Genomic DNA, 26296 nt, shown 5'->3' on the forward strand with positions numbered 1-26296 from the left:
ATTTTACATTCTCATCAGCAATGTATGAGAGATCCAGTTTCTCCACATCTTCACCAGTATTTGTTGATGTCACTATTTTTTACTCTAGCCTTTCTGATAGGTGTGTACTAATCTCATTTTATTTTAATTTGTATTTCCCTAATGGCTTATGATATTGAACTTTTTTTCATGTGCTTATCTGCCTTCTGTATATCTTCTTCAGTGACATGTCTGTTCATGTCTTTTGCCCATTTTCTAATTGGGCTGTTTGCTTGTTTGTTTTCTACTCTCTGAGTTTTGAGAATTCTTTATATATGCTGGATGCTAGTCGTTTGTCAGATACGTGGTTTGCAAACATTTTCTCCCAGTCTGTAACTTTACTGCTACTAGTTTTAAAACTACATATTTTAATTGTTTACTCCTAGGATATAGATATATTATTCATTTTTATAGATTTATTTGGTACCCTGTGACTTTGCTAAATCCACACATTATTACTAGTGACTTTTTTTTGCAGACTTAAGATTCTTTTTTATGTCTCCTACAAGTAAACACATTTGATTTCTAGGAGATAATTTCTTCTTTCTAACTATACCTTTTATTTCTTTTTCTTGGGTTACTGCACTGGATAGCATATCTAGCACATTGTTGAGTCTGATTGCTGAGAGTAGATATCTTTCCCTTGTTTGCAATCTAGGGTGAAGGCATTCAGTCTTTTACTATGTTAGCTGTGTGTTTTTCATACATACCCTTAATCCAGTTTTGGAATTCTCTTCTGTTCCTAATTTACTTAGGCTTTTGTCATGAATGGGTATTTGATTTTTGTCAAATGCTTCTTCCATGTTTATTTACAGTGTCTTATTTTTTTTTCTCTTACTTTTGTTGGTGTGGATTTTGGATTGCTTTTCCAGTGTTGTACATCCTTGTTTGAGTTGATCATGATGTATCATCTTTTTAAGAGTATTGTTGGATTTGAATTATTAATATTTGTTTTTAATATCTCTGGAAGACCTATTTACATGTTATATGTCAGTTAACTTTAGTATACTTTGATTTAACAAGAAGTACTCCATTTTTTTCCTAATTATTTATGGAAGAAGGGTAGAATTTTGAGACTAAATGTTCTTGGTACTCAAAGTGTCATTTTATTTACCTTGGATACTTGTTGGACATACTCTAATTGTTGGAATTTGCATTTGTAGACTATCTTAAACTAGTTCTGTATATTTATGATGTAAATGTTGATCTCAAAAATGTGGTTGGAGTCTGATGAATAAAATGCTGGACCAAAATACAAATTGAGTATTTAGTTGTTTTTGTTTGTTTGTTTGTTTGGCTGTGTTGGGTCTTCGTTGCTGTGCACGGGCTTTCTCTAGCTGCGGTGAGTGGGGGCTACTCTTCTTTGCAGTGCACAGCTTCTCATTGCGGTGGCTTCTCATTGTGGAGCATGGGCTCTAGGCGTGCAGGCTTCAGTAGTTGCAGCACGTGGGCTTCAGTAGTTGTGGTTCACGGGCTTAATTGCTCCGCGGCATGTGGGATCTTCCCGGACCAGGGATTGAACCTGTTTCCCCTGCCTTGGCATGCGGATTCTTAACCACTGCGCCACCAGGGAATTCCCGAGCATTTAATTTTAACAATTAAAGTACCAAACATGTGATTTGTAGTACTTATTAAGACAGATAGCTAAGAGAGAGCTTTCAGAAAGCATATGCCCATAATCTGTAGTTTTCTTAGCATTACCATTATTTGAATGAAATTAGAATTGACTAAAGTTAAGGGATTAGTTTTTTTTTTTAGCCTTAATTTCTGTTTAAGGCCCTATATCTACTTTTGAAAGAAATCAAAATGTAATTTAACATTTGTAGTAGGCCTTTGAGAATCTGCAGTACATCTGGTGTCCCTCAGAAAAGCAACAAATGAATATCCTTTGAATCCAGCAGTTGAGCTTTGTTGGCTCTTTTCCTATTGTGGGGTAAAAGGGTAGTCCTGATGAGTTTTTTGCTGGTGTCTTTCCAGCCCTTATCAGGTTGGTTATTGCTGTATCACCTATGTGACTTCTACAAATCATCTAGCCTAATATTTAATTTTTTTAAAAAAATGAGAATTGATGATGATGGAAAGGAATATAAAATTGAAATATTATATCCTGTATTTCAGTCTGAAAACTTGGAGAATACAGTAATCATACCAGATATCAAACTACATAGCAATCCTTCGGCATTTAATATTTATTGCAATGTACGCCATTGCGTTCTGGAATGGCAGAAAAAGGAAACATCGTTGGCAGCTGCATCTAAGAACTCTGTGCAGAGTGGAGAATCAGATAGTGATGAAGAGGAGGAATCCAAAGAGCCCCCTATCAAGCTTCCAAAGGTAAGTCACTAAGATCCACTTTGATGCATAACCTACATATTTGGGCTTTAATACATATGTTTGCATTGCTAAAATGCCTTGCTTTTAATAAAATTGCACACTGAAAATAACAGAGCCTATGGGTAAAAATAGGTTTGAGCTAGATCAGGAAAACTTTATGCAACTTTATAATTGGAGTGCTAACAAAGTCAACAATTGGTACCTCAGTGGGGAGTACTTGGAAAGCATAGGAAGGGAGTTCAGTGGCTTGGAGTCTGTTACAGGGGCTGTTAAAAATGTACAAAAGCAGTACAGGGGAAATGGTGGCTTGTGGGCACTGAGCCATTGCAGATGGAAGTGGGACTCTGAGCCAGTGAGCTGCTATTAAGGTGGGCACAAGAGGAAGTGCAAATTACTACAAGCCAAGAGCCACGAAAAGCTGGGGACACATCCCTCCCTCTGGGTAATTTTTCTTGAAATAGAGCTAGAAGTGCTCCTGGTTGTGCAGCAGCTGAGCTGAGAGCTTTTGCCTTTTCTGCATAAGGTTAATTGTACTCTTGCTATCCTGGCTCCTTTTGCCTAGGAAAAAAATTACATATGAACCAATTCTGCATTGTTCTGATATCACTCCCATATTTACCAGAGGCATATAATCTAATTGGTGTTATAGAAACATGTATTGAAGTAGAACAAACTGTTCTTAAGGTACTCTGTTCTATTTAAGCATTGGTATATTTTAAGACTATAATGTTACTTTATATATGTATTTTTCTATATAGTATGTGTAGTTAGTATTTCTAACAAAAGAATGGGTAAAAATATAAACATATTTTAAAATGTTACCTTTATTATAAATGATTTATGCATTTGTTTTTTTTCTAAATACAGACATTTTGAAATGATTTCCTTTATCATAAATGATTCGTGTATATTGTCTTTTTACTAAATGGATACCTTAAAATTGTGCCTTGAAAACTTCTTTATATGCATACATAAGATATCATGTAAATACTTACTTTACTACTTGGAAATAGAAGCCAGATAGAGGCTGTGTTCCTGATCTGTTAATTTTGTACATTTCATGGTGGCTCTTCATAAGTTCACCACTGTCCTTTATCATTACTGTCAGGTTCTTCTCACCTATTCTCAGCAGTTGACTTGCTTCCTGTTTCATAGAGTAGTAGAGGTTTTGTGAAGTTCCTCAGCCTCTTAATCAGCAGCCTTCAAATGTCCTTATCTCCTCTTGGGACCCTTTTCCCCTTACTCGTTTTCTCTCCAGTGTCCTTAACTGTACCTTCTCTACTAGCTTCTTTCTTCAACTTAAAACAAACAGGCTCATCTTTTCCATATAAGTTTCTCCAGGTAAAGAGCATGGTCTCTAATTCTGATTTCTTATGCTTAATTAGGGGAGGTTGAGGAAAAATACATTGTTAAGTTAGGATACGGGGATATGAAGGAATCAAGTATACTTTTGTTATAAGAATTCCATTCTGTGTGTGGGTGAGTCCCACTGTACTATAGTAATCATTCAGCTTAGGTTCAACATTAGGAAGGAAAATAAAGACCCAGAGAAACCTTTCACACAGGTATGCAGATTTTGAATAATAAACTATAGTCAATTTAAAAGGTACTGCACAATCAAGAACAACTGATTCTTAGGCTGTTTTAAAACATCAGGATGAATGAGTATTAAAGAAATAAAATATCAGGCATTCTTAAGACAGTGAATTTTTAGCATGATTAACAGAGTTAAAAGATGCAGAGTCAAAAAGGGATCTTTACAAGAAAAGTAGAAGAAAAGCAAATAGCTCAAGTAATTAATATTGAGTTTTCCATCAAGTACTGACCTGTCAGGAAACAGGGTATAGTGATGAATATGGGAAGTAGAGTCAAACTGCCTGAGTTCAAACTTGCCATTAAAAATACTAGCTGTGTGATGCTGCGAAAGTTGTTTGACCGCTCTCTGCCTCAGTTTTGTCATCTGTGAAATGGGGATAATGCCTATCTCATAGGTAGTAGTGAGGATTCAAAGAGTTAATAAATGCACGTGTGCTCAATAAATGGTAGCTGTAGTTGTAAGTATCAGGTGCAAACAGGAAAATGTGTAGGTCCAAATGAATTTCATTAGTTTTCAGGGAACTCATCAGTTTATTAAGAAATACTTCATATCCAAGGAAATGAAACCTCTAGACAATCAGTGAGATCAGAGAAGAAGGAACAATGGGATGCCTTTATGCAGAGGTAGTCAGAATGCCATGGGTGGGGGCAGGGCAGGGAGTGAAACTTTCAGGTCTTAGGCAGCAGTTTGCAGGGCACAGAAGAGATGAAGCCTTTAGGGTTTGAGGTGATGGGAGTGTGAGAGCAGGTGAGAAATGTGGACTTTTTCTTTTCCTTTTGACCATTTCTGTGCCTCTGCTCCAGATGCTCTTTCATGTCAGTTCCTCCCTTTTCTTTGTTGTTTCTCTCTTGCTCCTCCTGAATGTGTGGCTGTCGCTTTCCTTTTTCTTGCGGATGTTTCTTTGTCTCCTGCTTCTTTTTTATTTCACATAATGAAGACAGTTTTTATTTGTTGTCAAGGTATCATTTTGATACAATTCTGTGTTTTCCCTTCTTGACTTTTAAAAGTTAGTTAAATTGTTTTTGACTCTGATGTAGACCTTGCTTGTCAGATTTTTTTGCTTTTTGTTTTTTGCAGGTCAGTAATCATTTAAAATAGTACTTTCGTACCCCCACCCGCTTAAAAGTATACCTTTCTTACCAAAAACAGTTTTTACCCAGCTCAAACTGTCTTTCACGATCTGATTTCCAGATCTTCTAAAGCGCTCCAAATTTCATAGCTGCATAATTTTTTAATAGTAATATTAAAATCCTAATATGAATATTAGGATTCATATTTCCCATCCAAACTTATTTGAGGCTAGTCATGCCTCATATTTTGTTAAAAGATGTAGATGTACACAGATTCATTTATATACTTCTTAATTCAGTAAATTCAGTTTGTAGCAGGCATTCTATTAGGCCCTGAGAACAAAATGATGAGAAACAATCCCCACCGTAAAGAAAGTTATGTCTAGCAGGCATGTCCAGTGCCCTAAGGATTGATAGGGGTGTGCAAGGTATAGTGGAGGCCGGTGGAGTAAGGATGTAGCACTGACTGAAGATGCACCCGCAGGCAGGGAGAATGGCATTGTTACAAAAGCACAAGTGGTCAGCTTTGGCTAGAGTGGACTGGCTGAATAGGGCAAGAGTAGAGAATGGGATCATGGGCCTTAAATGTCATGCAGCCATTTTCAGATTTTGTCTGGTAACTTGGAAACATGAAAGATTTTTAGCAAAAGACTATGATCAGACTTGTAGTTTATTAAAGTTACTCGGGTGCTGGAAAGGCAGATCCACTAGAGGCTGGGGAGACTAGAGCATAGGGACCAGTGAGCCAGTTATTGCAGTCGTCTGAAGTGTTCATGGGGGATGCAACTAGGGTAGTAGCAGTGTTTGGCATAAAAGAAATATTAAGGAAGTAGAATTGTCAGGAATTGTTAATTAGTTGGTTATGAAGGCTGAAAGAGAAGGTAGAATGTAAAAATATTTCTGAAGTTTCTAGGTGGTGATGCCATTTACTTAAAGAGAAAGAACTGGAGGAGAAACAGTGCTTTGTTGGAACGATGATTAAGTTTAGTTCTGGCCATACTGAGTGTGAAGGAGCTGTGAGATGTCCGTTGCTCACTATGTAAGACTGAAGTTCAAAAGAAAGGTCCCAGCTAGGCATACAGTTTTGGGACTTAGTGTGGTGACAGAAATTGACACAAAATTGTTAGAGATGGAGCAGTAGGTGGGATCAAGAACATTGTTTAAAAACTAAATTAGCTTTGAAAAGTTGTAAGAGCACTTTTTCCTCTGGGTGTGAAGAGAAGGGAAGAAGGTGGTAGAAGTCGTAGATAAATTTAGAGGCTAGGAGGTTAGGTGCGTTAGAGGCTAGGAGGTTAGACATTTCACACCTGGATCTTCTGAGGAGCAGAATTCTTCTCCTCTTCCTGCCCCCATGCCTTCCTCCTCTACTGCGTCTGTTGCTGTTGCCTCTTCTTCCTCCCTTCTCTCACTCCTCTCTAGATTTTTAATTTTTATTATTTGTAAATGATGTCTCTACCAAATATTTACTTTAGAGAAGAAAATTTTAAAGACAGTATACTTCACTCTGTAGTAATATGTAAATCTACTTTTGGTTTCCTTTTGAGCTTGTTCAAATGTTTTCTGTAAGTCTTAGAACTGATTCTAGGAGTTTTTAATAGAAGATATAATTTCTAATGGCAAAGAGTTTATTAATATTAAATCTAAATATGATGTATCTAAACGCTTATGTTATTGTTTGTTAGTGAAATAATAATGCCACCTTTGGAAATATGTGATTTGAGGAGAGAAAAATAAAACCTCAGAAGACTTTTTTTTCTTTTTTTTGGCCAAATATGTTTTTGCCTCACTTTTCTCAACAGTGACATTGGACTAGCTGTACCAGTTAATTATTTGGGTTTTGTGTTCCTTCAAGTATAACAGAGAGCTTTCAGGATTTAATTGTTTGAAAGCAACAGTAAAGATAACATTAAGTAAATTTACAAAAGACTATTTTATGAAGAGAAGTGGAAGACCGTGTGTTTGGTGGTTAGTTATAGTTTATCGTGGCACATATTGAGTGCTTAGTGTGTTATCTTATTATAATGAACTATTCTATTTAGCAGTCAAACTTATTAATCATTTATTTTGCTATTTATAAAGGCAGTGCATAATCAATGTAGATAATTTGAAAAAATGGAGAACATTTTTATAAAAAGGAAAAGAAAATTTTACATTAGAAGTTATTTCTAAAATCCTATTAACCAAAAATACCCACTGTAAACATTTTTGTATATGCACATTAAAAATATATTTATTTCTGCACAAATGAAATCATATTGTATTTGCAGTACTATATATTTTTTTGTCCTTATACTCTTCCTTCCTAATATTGAGGGAGGACATATAGTGTGTTCTCAGTGACTATAAGACAGGCTTCAAAGTGTAAAGTGCAATTTCAAAGTTTGTACATATAGTAAAATACTCTCAGCCAAACCTCAGAAAAAAGTCTTAATTCACAACGTGTTGTGCTCCTTTGCTCAATGATTCAAAGCTAAATATGATTGGAAAACTTGAGGTTGATTTTTATTTTGTTGTATATTGAATACATATCACAGTTCTGGAAATGAATTAGTTTTCCCCCTTATTAAAAAAAAAATCCACACCGAACTAAGATACAGATGATAAGCGAGAATCACAGTGGTTAACCTAGACAGACGGGTAATTCCTTGTCTTGATCGTTTTGACTAACGTTTTATGAGTGTTTTTCACGAAAGCCATCTAGTGCTCTGCTCCTGGGCAGCCCACCTGAGTTACCTGTTGTCATACATTTGTTATCATACCTTAAACTTATTAGAGAGACAGCTTGGGAATATGTTCAGTAAGTAGCCTTAGTGTTTTTGCAAAGGTTCAATACTTTCTCTGTTGCTATAGGAATCTACTTACAAAAAGAAACCCTAGCCAAAAATGTCATCCGTGAAGAATTCTTTGAATTATGAAAAGTCATGATTGGTAGTGGTAGAGTAAGCAATCTTCAAGACTGATGGATAGAGTAGTCTCCTGCTGGCCTGAGAATAGAGCCCTACTTTTGTATTGTACTCAGGAGATCTTTGACTTCAGATTTGTTTCCTGTACGGACATAAACAGATGGAAATCTTGGACAGTATGTTTTTATTTTCTAGTCTGTTTCAGGAAAATAAACTATATGAAATGGCAAGTTTTCATTTCCATTTAATTAATTGAAACTCTATACAAGCACTTCTGTAATCTTAGCTATAATCAGGTATTCTAGGATTTTAGATAACTTCTCTAAAGACAGTCCTATTAGTTATTTTGACTTCTCAGTCATATCTGTATTCTTCAGAAACCTTGCAGATAGTAATCAGAACTGCAACTGACTTGCCTGCAGTTGATTTAACCCTTGTCGGACAAGTTGCAGTGGTTTTTAGCGCACAGCTGAGAGAGTAAATAAATATTTGTTGTCTGCCTATCATGTTCAGGCAGTGGGATAGTCATGGGAGATATTAGTTAAGATATACTCTGTGTCCACAAGGAGATCCCAGTTTAGTTGGCAAAATGGAAACAAAAATAGTCACACTATAACACAATAAGTGCTATAAAAGAGGTCTGGACTGGATAAGCATTATATATAAGATTCATTTACTTTGTTAGATTATAAACTCTTAGAGAACAAGGTCTAGTATAATATATCTCGTATCTCCTGTAGCAAGTTGTACAAAATAAGTACTTAAAATGTTTATGTAATATATGAATTAATGTACCGATCTCAGCAGAGAGAATATCTTCTGTTTTGCTCAATAGAATTAATAATGCTTTGATGTATTTCTACTAATTAATCTAGTTTTAACTTTTTCTGTTACTTCTTCTCCAAATAATTTAACACTTCTTGAGAAGATCTTACACATTTCCTTTTCAAAATGTTGACACTGACTGAGAAATGGAATTGCATTGTCTATTGTTCTGTCAGCCCTCTGAAAGTATTTCCTTATACCAGTTCATCACATTTGCTGTCTCAGTCTTTAGTTACAGATTTATCTATCTTTTGCTAGATACTGAGTTATATTTTTCTTGGTCCTGATGAGGAATAAGATAATTAAAGTAATCCTACAAGAATAAGGGACACCATCTACAAATAATAATATGGTGATTGTACCATATAGGAAAGACTAAAATGAAAAGTTCCTTTTTTAATCTTTTCACCATATGTACTATATTGCCTTCTTTTCTGGTCATAAGTAACAATTAACGTAACAGAAGAGTGCCAATTTTGACATGAGAACAGCCAAATGAACTTTGTAAATTAATAGTTTATTTTTTTCTGAGTGAATGCAGTCTAGTACCTAGTTCACTGTTAAACCATTTTCATGATGTTTTATTATGGCTTCATTATCCTGAAACTACTTTTTAAGTAGTGCCACTACATATATATATATTTTAACAGTTCAACAGTTTCCTTTTATTTATTTATTTATGGCTGTGTTGGGAGTGCCACTATTTTTTAACCTTCTTTGTTACCAGATGATTTTCTAAATCTTGAAATTAAACACACTGGGTTTTACTCTTTTTTATGCGATGACCTTTTTGCCTTTAAAATATTGTACCATTACTCATTTGCTGTGGAAGTAAGCTGTACCGATTTTACTGCCTGAGAAGTGTTATTAGCTCACATGCTATAAAGTATAATTTTTATTTTCATCTTAAATAGATCATTGAGGTTGGACTCTGTGAAGTTTTTGAATTGATCAAGGAGACGCGATTTTCTCATCCATCCCTGTGCCTCAGGAGTCTCCAAGCCCTGCTTAACGTGCTTCAGGGTCAGCAGCCAGAAGGCCTCCAGTCAGAGCCACCCGAGGTCCTAGGTAAGAGCTTAGGCACATTGAATGAAGCCTTTAAATGTAAAGAGCTTCTCTTATGGAGCACATACGGCAGCCTGTAATTCAATCTCTGTTTGCTTATGGTGCTGAAACAGCAGGGGTATAAATTTTAAGTAACTTTGCTGTGTTCCCCTGGAGTTATGATTTAAGAGTTATAGTTCATGCACAGTCATTTCCTGATTATTATGATGGGGAAAAGCAAAATATACATTTTTGGAACCCAAAAATAATCCTCAAGCCTTATAGTCACTATGAACTTAAATCATTCTTAATAAACCTTTGGCCAAAATAGCTAACATTGACTTTGTCTAACTTTACATGTTACTTTGGAGAGTTAAAAAAGTAGGAAAAGAGGGAACAAATACTACGAACCCAAAACAACACAATTAGTTTCTAAACAGAGAGGACATTTCTTTTGCGTTCATGATAAATAAAAATTTATTTTTGTTAAAGATAAAGCTTTTGAATTAGTAGCAACTTCCATTAAGTAAAAATGTTTGCTTTTTGTAAAGTGCATTTGAATTTTATGAATGCCTGCCTTTCATGCCCGTGACCTAGGCTCAACACATAATCCTGTAAGCAGGACGGGGACTCTTAAGGAAGAGAAATACAGATGGAAGCTAAATTTTGAAGGCTAATTGCTTTTCTCTGATGCTAACTGTGGGCCTTCAAAGAGTCTAGAGTTTTCTAAATCTCAAGCATTAGCTTGTTTGAGTCATATATGTGGGCCCTAAGTGTGGAGTATCTGATTCAGTAGATTTGGGATGGGACCTGAGAATTTGCATTTGGAGTAAGTTTCTGGGTAATGCTGATGCTCATGCTGCTGGTCTGGGGACCACACTGCTGGTCTGGATTAGAGTTTGGTCCTTTTTCTCTACTTGGCTATTTGGATTATGTTAGACCCACATGTAAGAACCTAATTACATGGTTTTAATTTACATGTCAGATTGTTATTTTTTTGGTCATGTATTGTGATTAGTTTTTGTGTTCCATTTGTTTTGTTACTGCTTTGTTTTAGTGGTGGGGGGAGTACTGGCCATGAAAATAAGCTGAGGATTTTTAAAAACAACAACAGCCCCCCAATTCACCATGTTATGAAATACTACTACCAAATAAAGCTGCATATGTTACAAAGCAGGCACCTTATTTATTGTCACTGTAGCACCAGTGATCGATTACTATTATGATGTACTACTTGACTTCATGGCATTTTATTGAAGATTTAATTAATTTTATTTAAGAATATTTTGCTAGTTAACCTTAGCTCTGGTTTGTAAATTAGCAAATAATTGAAGTATTTAAAATATCCACTAAAACAGTATATCCTATATCTTACTTTGAACAACATGCTAATCCTTGCTTTCCTCCTAGATCTTCTGCCATTTTGTTGTCTGCTATCATTTGTTGTATACTTTCTCTTATATTCAGTTTATACATAAATACTCCCTCTCCTTTATTCTTTTCAAAATAGATCTTCTTCTTAATACTGGGTTTTAAAATTATAATATGTGCTTTAGCTTAATCGTCTTCTTTCTGTCAGAACTTAGGTCTCCTGATTAATTTGTTTTTACTTTCTTACTAACAGTTTCAAATGCTGCTATACTGTCTTTGGTCTCTCTTCTATCCTTCCAATGCTTACCTTTCTGATCTCTTCACTGCTTTGACTTACTTTTCTGTTCAGGCGTTTATCAGCACTTCATACTTTTTATTTTGTTTAATTGGCACAAAGGTGTAAGTAGTAATTTGGTTCTTTAAATCGAAATTTGTATTGAAATCTGTCTCTTTTTTCCTTTGATTTAATATCATAGGCACATTAGTTACACTTTTTCCACATTGCTTTTTTTCATGTTACTCATAGAAATATATGTATATTTGTATCTCTTTTATTGTTGGGATAGCTTGATGATTATTATACATCAGACTTCTCTTTTTTTTTTTTTTTTTTTTCTCACGGTACGCGGGCCTCTCACTATTGTGGCATCTCCCGTTGCGGAGCACAGGCTCCAGACGCGCAGACTCAGTGGCCATGGCTCACGGGCCCAGCCGCTCCGCGGCATGTGGGATCTTCCCAGACTGGGGCATGAACCCGTGTCCCCTGCATCGGCAGGCGGACTCTCAACCACTGCGCCACCAGGGAAGCCCCATCAGACTTCTCTTTGCAGATGGATTTGATTTACAAATTGTCCAGTGTTTTTAAAACAATCCTTCCCTTATATCTATCTTTCTGTTCAGTTTAAGATTAGAATATATGTTCTCAATTATTCACTTAAATGTAAAGCGCCTTCTATGTTCTGTGCTAAGAGTGTATAATATAGGGGTGATCAATATAAACATTGTTGCTGTTATTATGGAATTTAGCATCAGACAGTTGGACACATGTATGATTACAAATGTAATGATTATAAATGATTTTGGATAGATTCCATTTTTTCATTTACAAAAATAAGGAGTTCACTAAATATTCTCCAAGGTCATTTTTATATAAATATTCTAACTTTTGGGGGGAAAGGGTAACCGGAAAGGAACTAATGCAAAGTAAGTGTTGTAACTGCCTTAAATATTTTTTTATAATGAGGCAAGGTATAAACAGACAAACAGATACCATATAATGTTCTGTGTGTTAAATGAATATAATTGAGTTCTATTTTATCCACAGAGTCTCTCTTCCAGCTCCTTTTGGAAATCACTGTTCGAAGTACTGGAATGAATGACAGCACAGGACAGTCTCTGACAGCACTTTCCTGTGCTTGTCTCTTTAGTCTGGTGGCTTCTTGGGGAGAAACAGGAAGGACACTTCAGGCCATCTCTGCTATCCTCACCAACAATGGCAGCCATGCTTGCCAAACTATTCAGGTATTTCATATCTCTAGCTGCTTAGAAATTGATAGGATGCCAAGTTGCAATTTCACCTTAGTTTCTGTCAAAGCAGTGTCTGCTTTTTCTCACTCAGTATAGTGGTTTGATGTGTTCAAGGTTGATATATAAATAATCTAAGCTATTTGAGCTACGTTACACGTTACATGTGTTTAACTCTGTAACATTAAAGGTAATAAAGTGAAATTTGGCAAAAGCTTAAATCTTTAACCTGGTCTTTGTGTCAGCATTACAGCCTCCGTTTTCATTGCATTGCCTTGCTCTCTGCCTTCCTCCGCCTCCCATCTTGCCCTGAATTTTCAAGTATGGAATTCCTTCATAGTTTCTAAATATCTTTTCTGTATTGAAAGAAAAGGATATATCATTTTTACTGTATTTTTGATTGGTTGATTATAGTTTTTCATGAATTGATTTGTTTCTGAACTACTCAGCTTCACGTATAGCATTTTGAACTTTTAATATGCAGTTGTGGGATAAGCTCCTCATCCTTGTCAGTAGTGGAAATATAACCCTACTTATAGGCAAACTTGATTTAATTCTTTTGGACTGTTCTGGAAATTGAGTAAGAAGTTACAGTTTTAAGTCTCTGTTATGTGCTTTTCTCTGGCCCCTTGGATGACCTCCAGAACACATGGAAGAGATGCCTCAGTCCCGGTATTAGTGGGCCAAAGATAGCAAAAGGGGTAAATGGGCTATTTTCTGTGACTTACTCAGTGATTTTGAACTTTCCTTGTCAAATACGAGCAGTCTCCTTACTCTAGGTTTCTATTCTTATTCTTTTCCCTCTTTTTGTCCTGCCTGAAGTCCTCTTTTCCGTTTTTATGGTCCTTACTTATTTTGAAGTCCCTCTAATTCAGTGATTTCCGAATTATTCTGCAGCTGTGCTTTGAGGGTTCAGCAAAATTTTAGTTTAAATATATGCTTAAAATATAAAAATACTTACAAAATTTTAATAGAATAAACACAAACATTCAAATATCAATGCCAAATTTTAAAAGTATAGTGACCATAAACACATGTACCTATTAGAATCCAGTGATTTATTTTTTTTTTGTTTTGTTTTGTTTTTTTTTTTTTGCGGTACGCGGGCCTCTCACTGTTGTGGCCTCTCCCGTTGCGGAGCACAGGCTCCGGAAGCGCAGGCTCAGCGGCCATGGCTCACGGGCCCAGCTGCTCCACGACATGTGGGATCTTCCCGGACCGGGGCACGAACCCGTGTCCCCTGCATCGGCAGGCGGACTCTCAACCACTGCGCCACCAGGGAAGCCCTCCAGTGATTTATTTTTATGTAGATTTATTCCAGAGGCTGTGACGTGAGATCTAAACAGTGAGTTGAGACTAGCCAGTGCAGAGGGAGGAGGTGTTGGTATTGGTGGTGTAGAGAGAGAATGTTCTTGGTATCCATGTGCTAAAGCATGAAAATAAGAGTAAGAGTAGAATACTGAAGGCTGGAAGAAGTTTAGTGTAGTTATAGCGTAGCGAGCTGCCAGATGGCAGAGACAGGGCTTGAACGCATATCTGTCTGACTGCAATATTATGCTCAAGCACTACGCTGCACAAAACTCTTGATCCCCTGAACCAACAGCCGAGGTTCTCTGTAGACCTGCCCCGTCGCTACATACCCAACTCCAGGCCAAACGCCATATTAAAACCTGTTATCTTAACATGGCACATAGTGTTCTTCATGATTTGGCCCCATTCCACCTACCTACTTCATTTCACAAAACTCTCTTGGCCAGGCTATGACTCGGGGGAGAAAAGTCTGAAAATGTATAACTGTAACATCTCAAATTATTCTGGGATCCAAATGCATATTACTTATCTTGTTCCAACAAGCTTAAGCTGAGAGTTTAAAGTAAGGTAGGGCTGGTAGTAGTACTGTAAGGTGCCTTATTGAAGGAGACTAAAATCCGTTCTGGAGGGATGAACCCCCTACTTCAGAGGCCTCCCACAAACACAACTCTGCTGTATCTGAACTCACAAACAAAAAGGACATAGAAAAAAGGCACCGTCATTGAGAGTTAGTAGAAAGAAATATAGCGGAATCAATCTTGCCAAGTCTATATATATTGAAATTATTTGATATAGAGTAGAAAATATATGTGTATACATATTCAATATAGTTAAAGTATTATTATTAAGTATCAAAAGTATTATTAAGGAATAAGGATATAAAAAGTAATCAGGTCAGAAAATGAACCAAATAGAACTCCTGGAAATAAAAAACCAAATACTTACAATTAGAAACTTAAAGGATGAGTTAACCAGTGGATAATACAGTTGAAGATAGGAGCAGTGAACTGAAAGATAAAGAGGAAAAAATTATTCAGAATGCGGCACAGAGAGACAAAATATGAAAAATAAGAAACATGGATAGAGAATGAGAAAGTCTAAAGTATCAGTACAACCTGAGTTCCACAAGGCAGTGGTAGATTTGTGGAGAGGCAGTATTTGAAATAATGGCTAAGATTTTCCGGAATTGGTGAATGACTTGGTATCCTCAGTTTAAGGAAGTCTGGTTTATCAGAATAAATTCTCTAGGTCCTGCCACAGTGTCGGTGAGAGAAAATCAATAGGATAGGAAAAGGGGTATATCTGAGACTTCTGATTGTAGCACTGGGTTTTCTTAAAACTTTAATACCCTGTTAGAAAGCATGAGAGAAACAGAGCCATGTTGAAGACACTTTAGTTTCTGCTCTCCCCTCCATCCCTGCAGTTTACACTAAGATTATAATAAAGGATTTTTTTAAAGTATAAACTTTTAAGAATGGGACACATTTTTAGAAGACAAATATTGGGAGAGCTTAAACTTAAGCTTCTCAAGAGGCTAGTGCCCATAGAAAGTTGATTTTCACATAAAACTATAGATAGGATTTAGAATTGGAAGTAATAAATACCTGGAAAGTGGTGGTGAGGGGAAGAGCTAAAAATTGATTGGAAGTCTGTGTAATGAAAGCTCGAGAACCCCAGAGCCCTTCCTCTACGCTTCCCAGCCAGTCAGCTGTCCTTCTCTCATACCCCTAAGAGTTAGGTTTGCTGTCTAAAGAAATTGAGCCAGAGAGGCCAGGGGAAACCAGGCACAGTTGAGAGTGAAATTGAGGAGCCAGGCTGAAGATGGAGATTAAGTGAAAGTCTCCATATCGATGATGAAATTTCTTTTCTTTTTTTTTTTTTTTTTTTGTGGTACGCGGGCCTCTCACTGTTGTGGCCTCTCCCATTGTGGAGCACAGGCTCCGGACGCGCAGGCTCAGTGGCCATGGCTCATGGGCCTAGCCGCTCCGTGGCATGTGGGATCTTCCCGGACTGGGGCATGAACCCGTGTCCCCTGCATCGGCAGGCGGACTCTCAACCACTGCGCCACCAGGGAACGCCCAATGATGAAATTTCTTAATCCTCACTGAGTTCCCAGTACACTGGGGGTGAGGCTTATAGCTTCTAGGAAAAAGACTGGCAGATCCTTCTTTGGAGAAAAAGTGAGAAAAGACGTATAGATGTGGACATTTGGCGGGGGCAGGGGGGTGTCTGGGAGATCCTCCAATGAAACTGCTAAACTTAGTATGATCATTTTGAGGTGAGCGCACTATCTTTCACACCCTATCCATTCATAGCAGCTTCCTATCAGATTTTTAGTCTCTTACTCTTTAAAAATAAGTGCACAGCCAAGTATCACTAGACTAACATGAAAGACGGAATCCCCCAAATCAGTAAAAATAGTAATAATAAAAGAAACGTTGATGAAAAGAGTATAGGGAACAGAAAAGCTCTAAGAAAACTGTAATTAGTATTTTGAAGAGGGATGAGAAAATGATTATTTACATTAAACAGCAGTATTTAAAAAAAACCTCAGAACAAAGAGTTTTTACAAGATAAAAAAAATAAGATAGCAGCATGAAAATCAGTAGAAGCGTTAGAAGTTCAGATTAAAGAGGTCCCCAGACAATAGAAAAAAGAGAGAGAAAGAAAATAGGTGACATAAAGTAAAATTAGAGCATCCTTCCAGAAAATCCAATATCTAATAGGTATTCAAGCAGAGAGGAGGAAATTACCTAAGCTTTATAAGGAAAATTCCCATCCACCAAAGATACTCATTTTCAGATTGACAGAACACACCCTCAGTGCCCAACACAATGAACGGCAAAAGACTCACACCAGGTATAACGTTGCAAAATCATAACAGACAATAAAGGGAAAATAATGTTCCAGAGTGCAAGGACAGGTTATATACCAAAGATTAGGCAGAATGCCATTGGACTGCTCAAAAGCAACATTGGCATAGAAAATAACAAACAGTGCCTTCAAAGTTCTGAGCGAAAATGATGTCACTATATCTAGCTCAATTGTCAGTCATGTTTGAGGGAAGATAAAGATGCTTTTGAACATGCAAGGCATGGAACATTTTTAACCTCTGTGCCTGCCCTTGTCCTTAGTCTAGACTGGAGCAGGGCCTCTTGAGGGATGTTGCCAAGGGGAAAAAGTAGAAATGATGTGTTTGACTCTATTGAGAGGAGTATGAGGAGCACTTAGGGGTAGGTATAGAAAAAACTTAGCAAACGCAAAAATAGGGCAATTGTTGACTCGATGAAGAAAAAGAAAAATTATATAAGGGAAATGTAGTATGTAATACAATTGGCTCAGTTCTGAACCATGATCACACAGACATAGTGAAATGACCTCTGACTACTGGTTTAACCAGAAATTATTGTACAGCTCAATTCTGAGGATTTGGGAAGAGAGGAGGAGCATCATCTTTCATAATAGACCCAATAGAAAGTATCTGAAACAAAAACAAAAAAACTGAAAGCGAAGCTTTGACATATTATATAAGGATATTGATTCTAGATAAAATAGTTTTAAGTTTAACGTAGTTTCTTCTAGGGAGAGAATTTGTAGTATCCAACCATATACATAAATAAAAGTTTTATAAAAGTAAGAGTTCCATATTTTGATTGGGTCAGAGGCCTTAGAACTCGAAGGGGAAGAGAACATACCTGTGAACAGTGGGTTAGTTATCCCTCTGAAATCTCTACCCTCTAGAACAGTACTGTCCAATAGTAATATAATGTAACCCACGTATGTAATTTAAGTGTTTCTATTAGCCACATTAAAAAGATAGAAACAGATGAAGTTAATTTTAATAATGGATTTTTCTCAATATATCCAGAAAATAATTTCAACATGTAATCAATATAAAATTATTAAGAAAATTTATACTCTTGTTTTTAATACTAAGTTTTCAAAATCCAGTGTGTATTTTATATTTCCAGCACATCTTAAGTCACACCAACCCCATTTCAGGAGCTCAGTAGTCACATGTGGCTAGTGGCTGCCATATTGGACAGTGCAGCTGGAGAACTGGGGCTAGTACAGTGCCCTAGGGTCTTGCCCTGTAGTCAGATGTGTGGCAGCCATCCTTGGGCAGTGAAAGAGAGGCAAAAAATGAGGAGCCAGGGAGTTTTCTCTGGTGGCCGAGTATTGGTCCCATGCTGGTAACTTTTGAGGACTCATTTACAACAAACAATAGATATTTGATAAATATTGGTTAAATGAATGTTGAATGAATACACAATTCATACAGTTAAATTTTTGTATCATGGAAAATTGTTGATGTTAATGGGTATTAGACGTAATAAAGAAGCAAAGTAGAAGAGAAATACTGGAAATTTTGTTTCATCTGTAGAAGCAGCCGTATTTCTCTTATGCTTAATTTTGCACTTCATTATCATGAAGTATATTAATGGATATACATTATCATACCAAAGATATCATTTTGGCTTGAGTGCAGTCTAATACAAAAAATGTATGTCAGTATTCATACTTTTTACTAATCTAGTATGTTTTATTTTATGAAACTTAAAATCATACGTAGTACTGGTTGCCTGGTGTTTTGGAGAAAGATGCATATTTCAGTGTTTTTGGTCACAAATACAAATTAATATTCTTTGGATTTACATTTTTATTTTGTCTTGCTTGAGAATTGTTTCTTATAGATTTTCTAGTTGGTACTTTTTGCTGACAAGCTAAACATGATCATTCTGAATAAGTTTTTTCTTATAAATGATGATATATTAATAAAGTATCTTGATCTTGTCTGTTTTGTGTTTGAGACATTTAAAAATGTCTTTTTGTGTTTTTCTTCTCTTGACTAGGTGCCAATGATACTAAATTCACTACAGAGAAGTGTACAGGCAGTGTTGGTGGGAAAAATTCAAATTCAGGACTGGTTTAGCAATGGCATTAAGAAAGCAGCTTTAATGCACAAGTGGCCATTAAAAGAAATATCTGTTGATGAAGATGATCAATGTCTACTTCAGAATGATGGATTTTTTCTTTATCTGTTATGCAAAGACGGATTATACAAAATAGGCTCTGGATACAGTGGAACAGTTAGGGTAGGTGATTCCTTACAGCTCTTAATCATAGTGGAAGTTATGTCTAATACTGAATTGTGTTCTGTTTGCTTCTTGCTTTATTTTTAGAGCACCATCTAATTTTGATGTAATATTATTTCTTTGAAAATCAAAATGGAACATACATATTAAATGTCATTCATCCATTTATGTTATTTTTCACTGATTATTAATTACAAAATTGTTGATAGAACTAACTTTTGTTGTTTCACAGGGCCATATATATAATTCTACATCTCGCATCAGAAACAGAAAAGAAAAAAAGTCTTGGTTAGGGTATGCTCAGGTAGGAGAATATCCACAATAAACCAAACTTTTCTTTCTTATCTTTTAAAATATGTGGTCCATATTTGTTTAATCAATAAATAATATCACTTCTATTTAAACAGATAGAGCATATTTTTTAATAATATGACTATAACAATGGTATGGTGTAGTATAAAGAACATTGACTTAGAATTTATGAGAGATTTACTTTTAGGTCTGGCCCTGCTTCTTACTAGCTGTGTGGACAACTGTGGACAACTCAGCTAATTTATTTGATCCTGTGTGATTTAGCTGTAAAATGGGAACAAGTATGTCTTCTGTTGGAGTTCTTGTTTAAGAGAGCCTCTAGTTAAGAATCAGAGACCACCTTTATCATTTACAAATCTGAATTAGGAATGTAACTGTGACCCAAAGCCAAATTAGAGCTTTTTACCACAAATTCCTTCATTCTAAGTCTAGATCAGTACACTCCAGGGAACAGTGTGTGGCCTGCCCAGTAGATAGCTGCCTGCATGGAGGATCATGCAGAGTATCACCAATGAGAGAAAAGAGCTAGGCCCATATTGCTCTCTTAATGCGTGATCTCATCACCTGACTGACATGGCCAAATGCGTGTCAGCAGTTGGATGCATGAAACAAACGAATGATGAAGCAAATGAATGATGGTCAGAGGGCCAGAAGTGTTTATTTCTATACTATCCTTTCCTGAGAAGTGAAGCCCAAGTTTCCTTGTGGCAGCATATAGAATAAAGATGTCCCTGCACTCCTGTCTTGCCTAGCTCAAAGTTTGTTGTCAGCATCAGATGAAAAAAGATATTTGAAAGCATTCTGAAAATTAAAAAAATTATTGTTGCATGAAAAATAATCTTACTCAACTTTTGGGGAGATTTTGAAATTAAATTTTAAATATCAAATTAGTTACTCAGTAATTGTCTGTTAAAACATAACCTGGTTTAAAATATCAAATTTTTATTTGCCACTGCTGTATTTTGTCTAACAAATAATAACACGGGAAATACATTTACAGAAATATGTTCAGTGACATATTCTATCTAAAACCACTACTGATTTTTAAATATTAACCTAAATATTTGTGAAGGAAACAGCAGTCATTTCTATTATTTACTTGGCAAGTGATATGATAATTTTGACCAAAATAACCAAAATGTTTTTACTGTCTTGTGTGGTGTGAGAATTAATAGGTTAAATTGATACTCAGTGGTGTATAATACCTCCTCTTATTAAAGTATCAATATACTCAGGTTCTTCTGTTTTAAATCTTTAGTGTATTTTAGACATCAATATTGATGTATTATTGTACCTCAAAAAACTGTAATACAGACCTCTGTGGCTACTTTTTCTACTAAGTGGTTAATGAAAAAATATTTTAACATATAATATAGCAAAATTTTTTGTTGTTATCAGGGTTATTTATTGTATAGAGATATGAATAACCACAGCATGACAGCCATAAGAATAAGCCCTGAAACACTGGAACAGGATGGTACTGTAATGTTACCAGGTATGTTACTCAACTAGTCATCTGTTTTCTTCACAGGTGATTTTAAGAGATGTGCATGTTAGGCCACTGAGACATATAAAGAATGGTTAGCAAGGAATAGTGCTTGCTTACAAATGGGTTAAAGAAATCTTGACATGCAAAGCATTTTATAGTCTATATAAAATTAATGCATCTGAGAAAAACAGATACCATAAATATAGTATGAAGTGTTTTAATACTTGTTTTCAAATTCTTGCCCAAATTCTGTAGCCTGACCGCCCCCCCACCCTTACCCCACCATGACTGCTTCAACTCCTCAATTAGTGGGGAGATGTTGCTTTGTTGCTCTTAATAAATCCACGACTCTCAAATAACCTTGATGTAAAGAACCTTCTGTTTATTTTGACTTTACCAACAGTGTACTTTGGGTTTTCCTCTTTATTTTAAAGTGTTTTCAGAGACAGATTTTAGGGTGGGTCAGGAATTTTAAAAATTCTATCATTTATACTTTTTAATAATACCCTGATAAGCCATTTTGGACAGAATTCATTTTGCTTTAATTTTGAGGTTGTACATATGTATTTATCCTTCAGATCACTGTGCTGTCTAACTTCTTAGGCAGTGAATCTTAAATTTTATGGAACACCGGGCAAATGCATAGTATATTCTCCATTGTAAGGTATTTGAATTTGCTTATATCTTTAATACATTCTAAAGGAGCTTGTTTATACTAAAATCTTGAATGTTTAATGTGTCTACCAACAATTTCATGGTAAGCAGCAATATTACTTCAAGGCGCATGGCTATCTGAAAATGACTGAGAACTTCTGAAGAACACATTGAAAAGGATAATTGCTCCCTGGCTGCTTGTTAATTTTTAAGATATTTTTATAACTTCATCAAACATTTATTTGAATATTACTTTGTCTACATATATCTAAATTAGTGTACCTGATGCCATGTTAAGGTAAATGTCACATTTCATGTGTGTTTCATAAATAAAGCTACTTTGGAAAACAGATAACTTATTAAAGCCATTTTGTAAATAACTGTCTGTTTTCAGATATGTCTACAGGGTTTTATTTGTTTGTTTGTTTATTTGTTTTTTAATCATCACAAGTCCCAGGCCATGTCTCTGGTCCTAACGATGATGCTGATGATTATGATAATAACAATAATAATAATAAAAATATTTTGAAATATTAACATGTACCCCCATATATTAAAAGTAATCATATTTATTGTACAACTATTATATAAGCAAAACAAAATAAAAATTAATTGTAACCCCACTTCCTATCTATAAACACTACCAACATATCAGTGAATATCCTTCCTGTCTTTTTCCTGTGTATGTTATGTACATACTTGTACAAAAGTGATTGTATGCTACATATTGCTTTTTTAAGCTACCCCTTTCACTTAATATTCTGAATATATTTCCAGGCCATTAACTAGTCTTCTGTAACATCATTTTAATGTTATAAAATATATTCCATTGATTAATGTTTGAAATGGAGGTCCCATCTAATTTTTTGCAATGTATAATAAATTTCACTGCAATGGGCATCCCTATCGCTCTGTCTTTGTGCAAGTCATTTTAGGATGTCTTGGAAGAAAAATTGTTAATCCTTCCGTGACTCCCTGCCCAACAGATGAATACTAATGTAAAGGGTTTACTTCTGAAAAACCCTGATCATTCAACAGAGATTGTGACTGAGAAAGACCATTTGAAAATGGTCTACTTACAGCCCTTTTATTTATTCCATCATGGTAAAAAATGACTTGTTAATGTTTCAGTTTAAATCCCTCTACTTCATTTAACATATGAAATGCACCTTTTAACAATACAAATGTGGCTTTCTGTGTTTCACAAATTTGTACCATATTCATGGTGAAGAAGGAACCAGACTGGGGGAGATAGTCCCACGTTGTGTATCTTGATATTTTCCCGAAGATGCTGTCTTATAACGTTACATGAAGGATACAGAAAGGATAAAGAGAAAAATCTTTTTGAAGTCACGCAGCAGGAAGACTTGCCTTCAAGCCTGAAGAAGCCTGTTGTCATTTTTCCTTTTCTTTGACCTGGGAGGCAGTTTCTTTAATAGTCCTTTTTTCCCTAGCTAGGGGCAACTCTGCTCTCTAGCTTTCCCATCAAGAAGGAGCAGAAGTGAACTGTCAGGTTTATAGATGGTAATGAATACCACGTTTACGATTGACAGAAATCTGGTAATTCGTTGAGCTTCATGTTCCAACTTGTCTTATAGACTAGTTTATAAATAAGTTATTTTCAACCCAGCACTGATGAGCTGAAAACATACTTTTTTTTCCCCTGTTGTCATTTAGCCTTGATATGTTGGCATACCTTTTATATTGTATCCCTGTGTCGTTTACTCTTCGTGTCTGGTGACAGGTTGCCTCAGATCATGAGGGTTTTTGCTACTCTTCTTGCGCCGCTTCACTCCTCACCCCTGCGTTTATCTGAAATTATAATGAGTTTTTCTTCTTTGCTTTTTAGTTTAAAATCTTACAGCTTAGAGCTTGAGAAGCATCTTTCTTGCGCCTCTTTGTATTCTGTACAGTGGACTAGGAACTCTTTCTTTCGATTTCTCCTCTCTTTGATTTCCAAGTCTCTTGGGCTACCAGTGGGCCTTGTCTCCCAGTTTCTATTTCCAGTTTGTGATCACTGAATTCTCTATTTGGTAAGGGTCTGCCTGTGTTTTGCGTATTTATGATAAGGAAGTATGCTAGTATGAAGCTCCTGGGCAAAGATATAGAGTAACTCAGCTTATTTGGGTGGGCTCCATTCCTGCATTCCAAAACCAGAATTTTATGTTTTGCTGATTCAGGTGCAAATAGAAATGAAATATTATTTTTTGGTATTGTAATTAATGGAGAGATTCATCCTAGTTCTCTGCAGTTATTTTGGGAAATGCGTGTGCTTTTAGACTTGCTTGCTGAACATTTGTTTTTCCAAAAGGATACAGTTTATACTTAGATATTGAGTTGCTTGTAGTTTCATGTTATTTAGTAGCAATCACTAACACACTGTCCCACCGGTCCTTCTGTAATACTGGTATCCCTTGTTGCAATTACACTTGTGCATTATTTTGATCAAAGTATATAGTGCACTGTTCCACAGAGATATATACAGTATTGATGAAATATGGCATTTCAGCCAAAATATATGAAAACTTTCAGACAAAAAGAAACACATAACCATAGATTTGTTCTGTGAAGGGTGAACATTTAAAAAGTGTATAGCATGCTAAATGCTAATAAATACTGGGAAAAAGCGTTAAACCTAAGTGGAAACGGTACAGCCAGTTCTATATTATAAAGCAAGGGATATCTGTAGTTGGACACCATAGACCTCAAATGCAGAAGTTTTAGGTCTATCTGTATTTTTCTGTGACACTAATGACTGTGATGTATGTCTGAAGGTAGAGTGTTGCCTACCTCGCATGGATTGTATTGAATTGATTATAACCACATTATAGTTTGTTCATTGTGGTGCATGTTTATTATCAGACTGTATCTAATACTAGTTCATTTTGAAATTAGGTGGGCTCTCAGGTCCTTGATTATGGAAGATTTATAAATGTAAGCACAAAATGTAATGCGTATTATTAGTTGGATTGTTTAGTTTCTGCTAATTTGTAACTCTTTATTAAAAAGCACAGTCTCCCTTTGAGTTTAAATTACCTTTATTGTGTGGAGAACTCTCATTCTGACTTCAACAGAGGAGTAAAGTCATTTTGTGAGGTGTTTATTTATATTGTAATGTAATTGCTGTTTCTTCCTCTTGCACAGATTGCCACACTGAAGGTCAAAATATTTTATTCACTGATGGAGAATATATTAATCAGATAGCTGCTTCCAGAGATGTAAGTATTCTGAGTCATGAGAAGCTGGTATAAATGGAATCTTTTTCTCGTAAATTATTTGATTTTTATTAGATGGAAAGTAGAGCCTTAGAAGATCAATTCATGTAACAAAATACCGTGGATGTTTTATTTCTCTTAGGATGGCTTTGTTGTCAGAATATTTGCCACAAGCACTGAGCCTGTGCTACAACAAGAATTACAACTTAAGCTGGCCAGAAAATGCTTGCATGCCTGTGGTATCTCACTATTTGATCTGGAAAAGGACTTGCATATTATAAGTAAGATGGTCAAAAAAACCTTTCTCCTACATTTTAATTATCAGATTCTTTATTCTTTAGAAAACTAACATTGTGTTTTCAACATTGTAGCTTATATTAGGTAGCTGTTTTGCTGTCTGTTACTATGAAGCACACTTAACGAATTAATATGTACAAATAACTAGGAGTAACTTGAAGCCTTTGATTTTTATTTGAACAGGCTTTCAGGATAGTCATAGAATGGTCCCGTGGATTGTGAAAATGGTAATTGGCCTAACGTTTGATTTAAGAATCTTTCATTTGGATACAGAAATGCAGACGTCCACAGAATATTTCTTGGACTTAGTATACTTACTCTTGCAGTGTCATAGTAGTAGTTAGGATTACTAGTTTCCATGAGGGTCTCAATTTTGGTTTGCCGTACTGTTCCTGGTTTAATAATTCCATTTATTAACTTGTGGGATTCCTTGCAAGACCCAACTTTTTTGACTGTTATTAAATTTATTAAACTTCATTAGTGATTTACTTTGCATTTGTGTAGTATTTTTGTTTTTCCATAGAAAAATATTGTATTGAACTCATAGTTTTTGGGTTTCACAATCCCATAAGCTCATTAGTAGTTTGTATAATTGGACAAACTCATAAAATGTGCTATATATGATTATTTACCCATAGTTTCACAATTTGAAAATGTGCATAAGGGTTTTTGTGTGTATGTGCACACATATGTATTCAAATTCATGGATTAGCTACATGAAATGTTCTCCTATAGAAAAAAGCTTGGAAGAGGGAATCTGAAATACCTTAATTCAGATATCTGAATGGCATTGTTCAAGCCCAGACGCTTCATGTCAGGACTTACTTCACCAAGCTTTATATATTTGCTCATTTGTAAGCCAAGCAGTATAGTTGTGAGGATCAAATAGGAAAAGGCTCATGCATTCTATAATGCCTGATAGCTAATAGATGCCCAATGAAAATTAGTTCATTCATTAATTCAAGAAATATGGCTGACATTGATTTAAACAATTTTTTTAACATTAAAAAAATAATTTGGCACTAATTTGAAACAAATTAAGGAGCTTATGGTAACTTTATCTTTCCTTGGAGTAGTGTGGCTACTGTTAATATTTTTTTAAATTGAGGCATATGACATACCCTGTCATCCTTGTTTTTGAGTGATACTAATTGAATTGACTTTTTCATCACTCAAACTAACACAAGTTGTGCTTGAAATTATTTTTATTTATTTATTTTTTGCTTGAAATTATTC

The 26296-nt window shown here is 35.6% G+C and overlaps 1 protein-coding gene across 10 annotated transcripts in view; it reads left to right on the forward strand.

The window, feature by feature from the left end:
• Nucleotides 1–26296, forward strand: part of MYCBP2 (MYC binding protein 2) — a 272923-nt gene that overhangs the window by 40905 nt on the left and 205722 nt on the right. For all 10 annotated transcript variants that reach the window (XM_067713398.1, XM_067713403.1, XM_067713399.1 and 7 more), the window contains exons 3-10: nucleotides 2137–2352; nucleotides 9662–9815; nucleotides 12487–12683; nucleotides 18851–19093; nucleotides 19326–19397; nucleotides 20804–20900; nucleotides 24693–24766; nucleotides 24906–25044. In XM_067713398.1, coding sequence (XP_067569499.1) covers nucleotides 2137–2352; nucleotides 9662–9815; nucleotides 12487–12683; nucleotides 18851–19093; nucleotides 19326–19397; nucleotides 20804–20900; nucleotides 24693–24766; nucleotides 24906–25044 — 1192 coding nt within the window. The remainder of the gene's footprint in view (nucleotides 1–2136; nucleotides 2353–9661; nucleotides 9816–12486; nucleotides 12684–18850; nucleotides 19094–19325; nucleotides 19398–20803; nucleotides 20901–24692; nucleotides 24767–24905; nucleotides 25045–26296) is intronic.

This window comes from Pseudorca crassidens, chromosome 18 (genome assembly GCF_039906515.1).
Source record: "Pseudorca crassidens isolate mPseCra1 chromosome 18, mPseCra1.hap1, whole genome shotgun sequence".
NCBI classification, from domain to species: Eukaryota; Metazoa; Chordata; class Mammalia; order Artiodactyla; family Delphinidae; genus Pseudorca; species Pseudorca crassidens.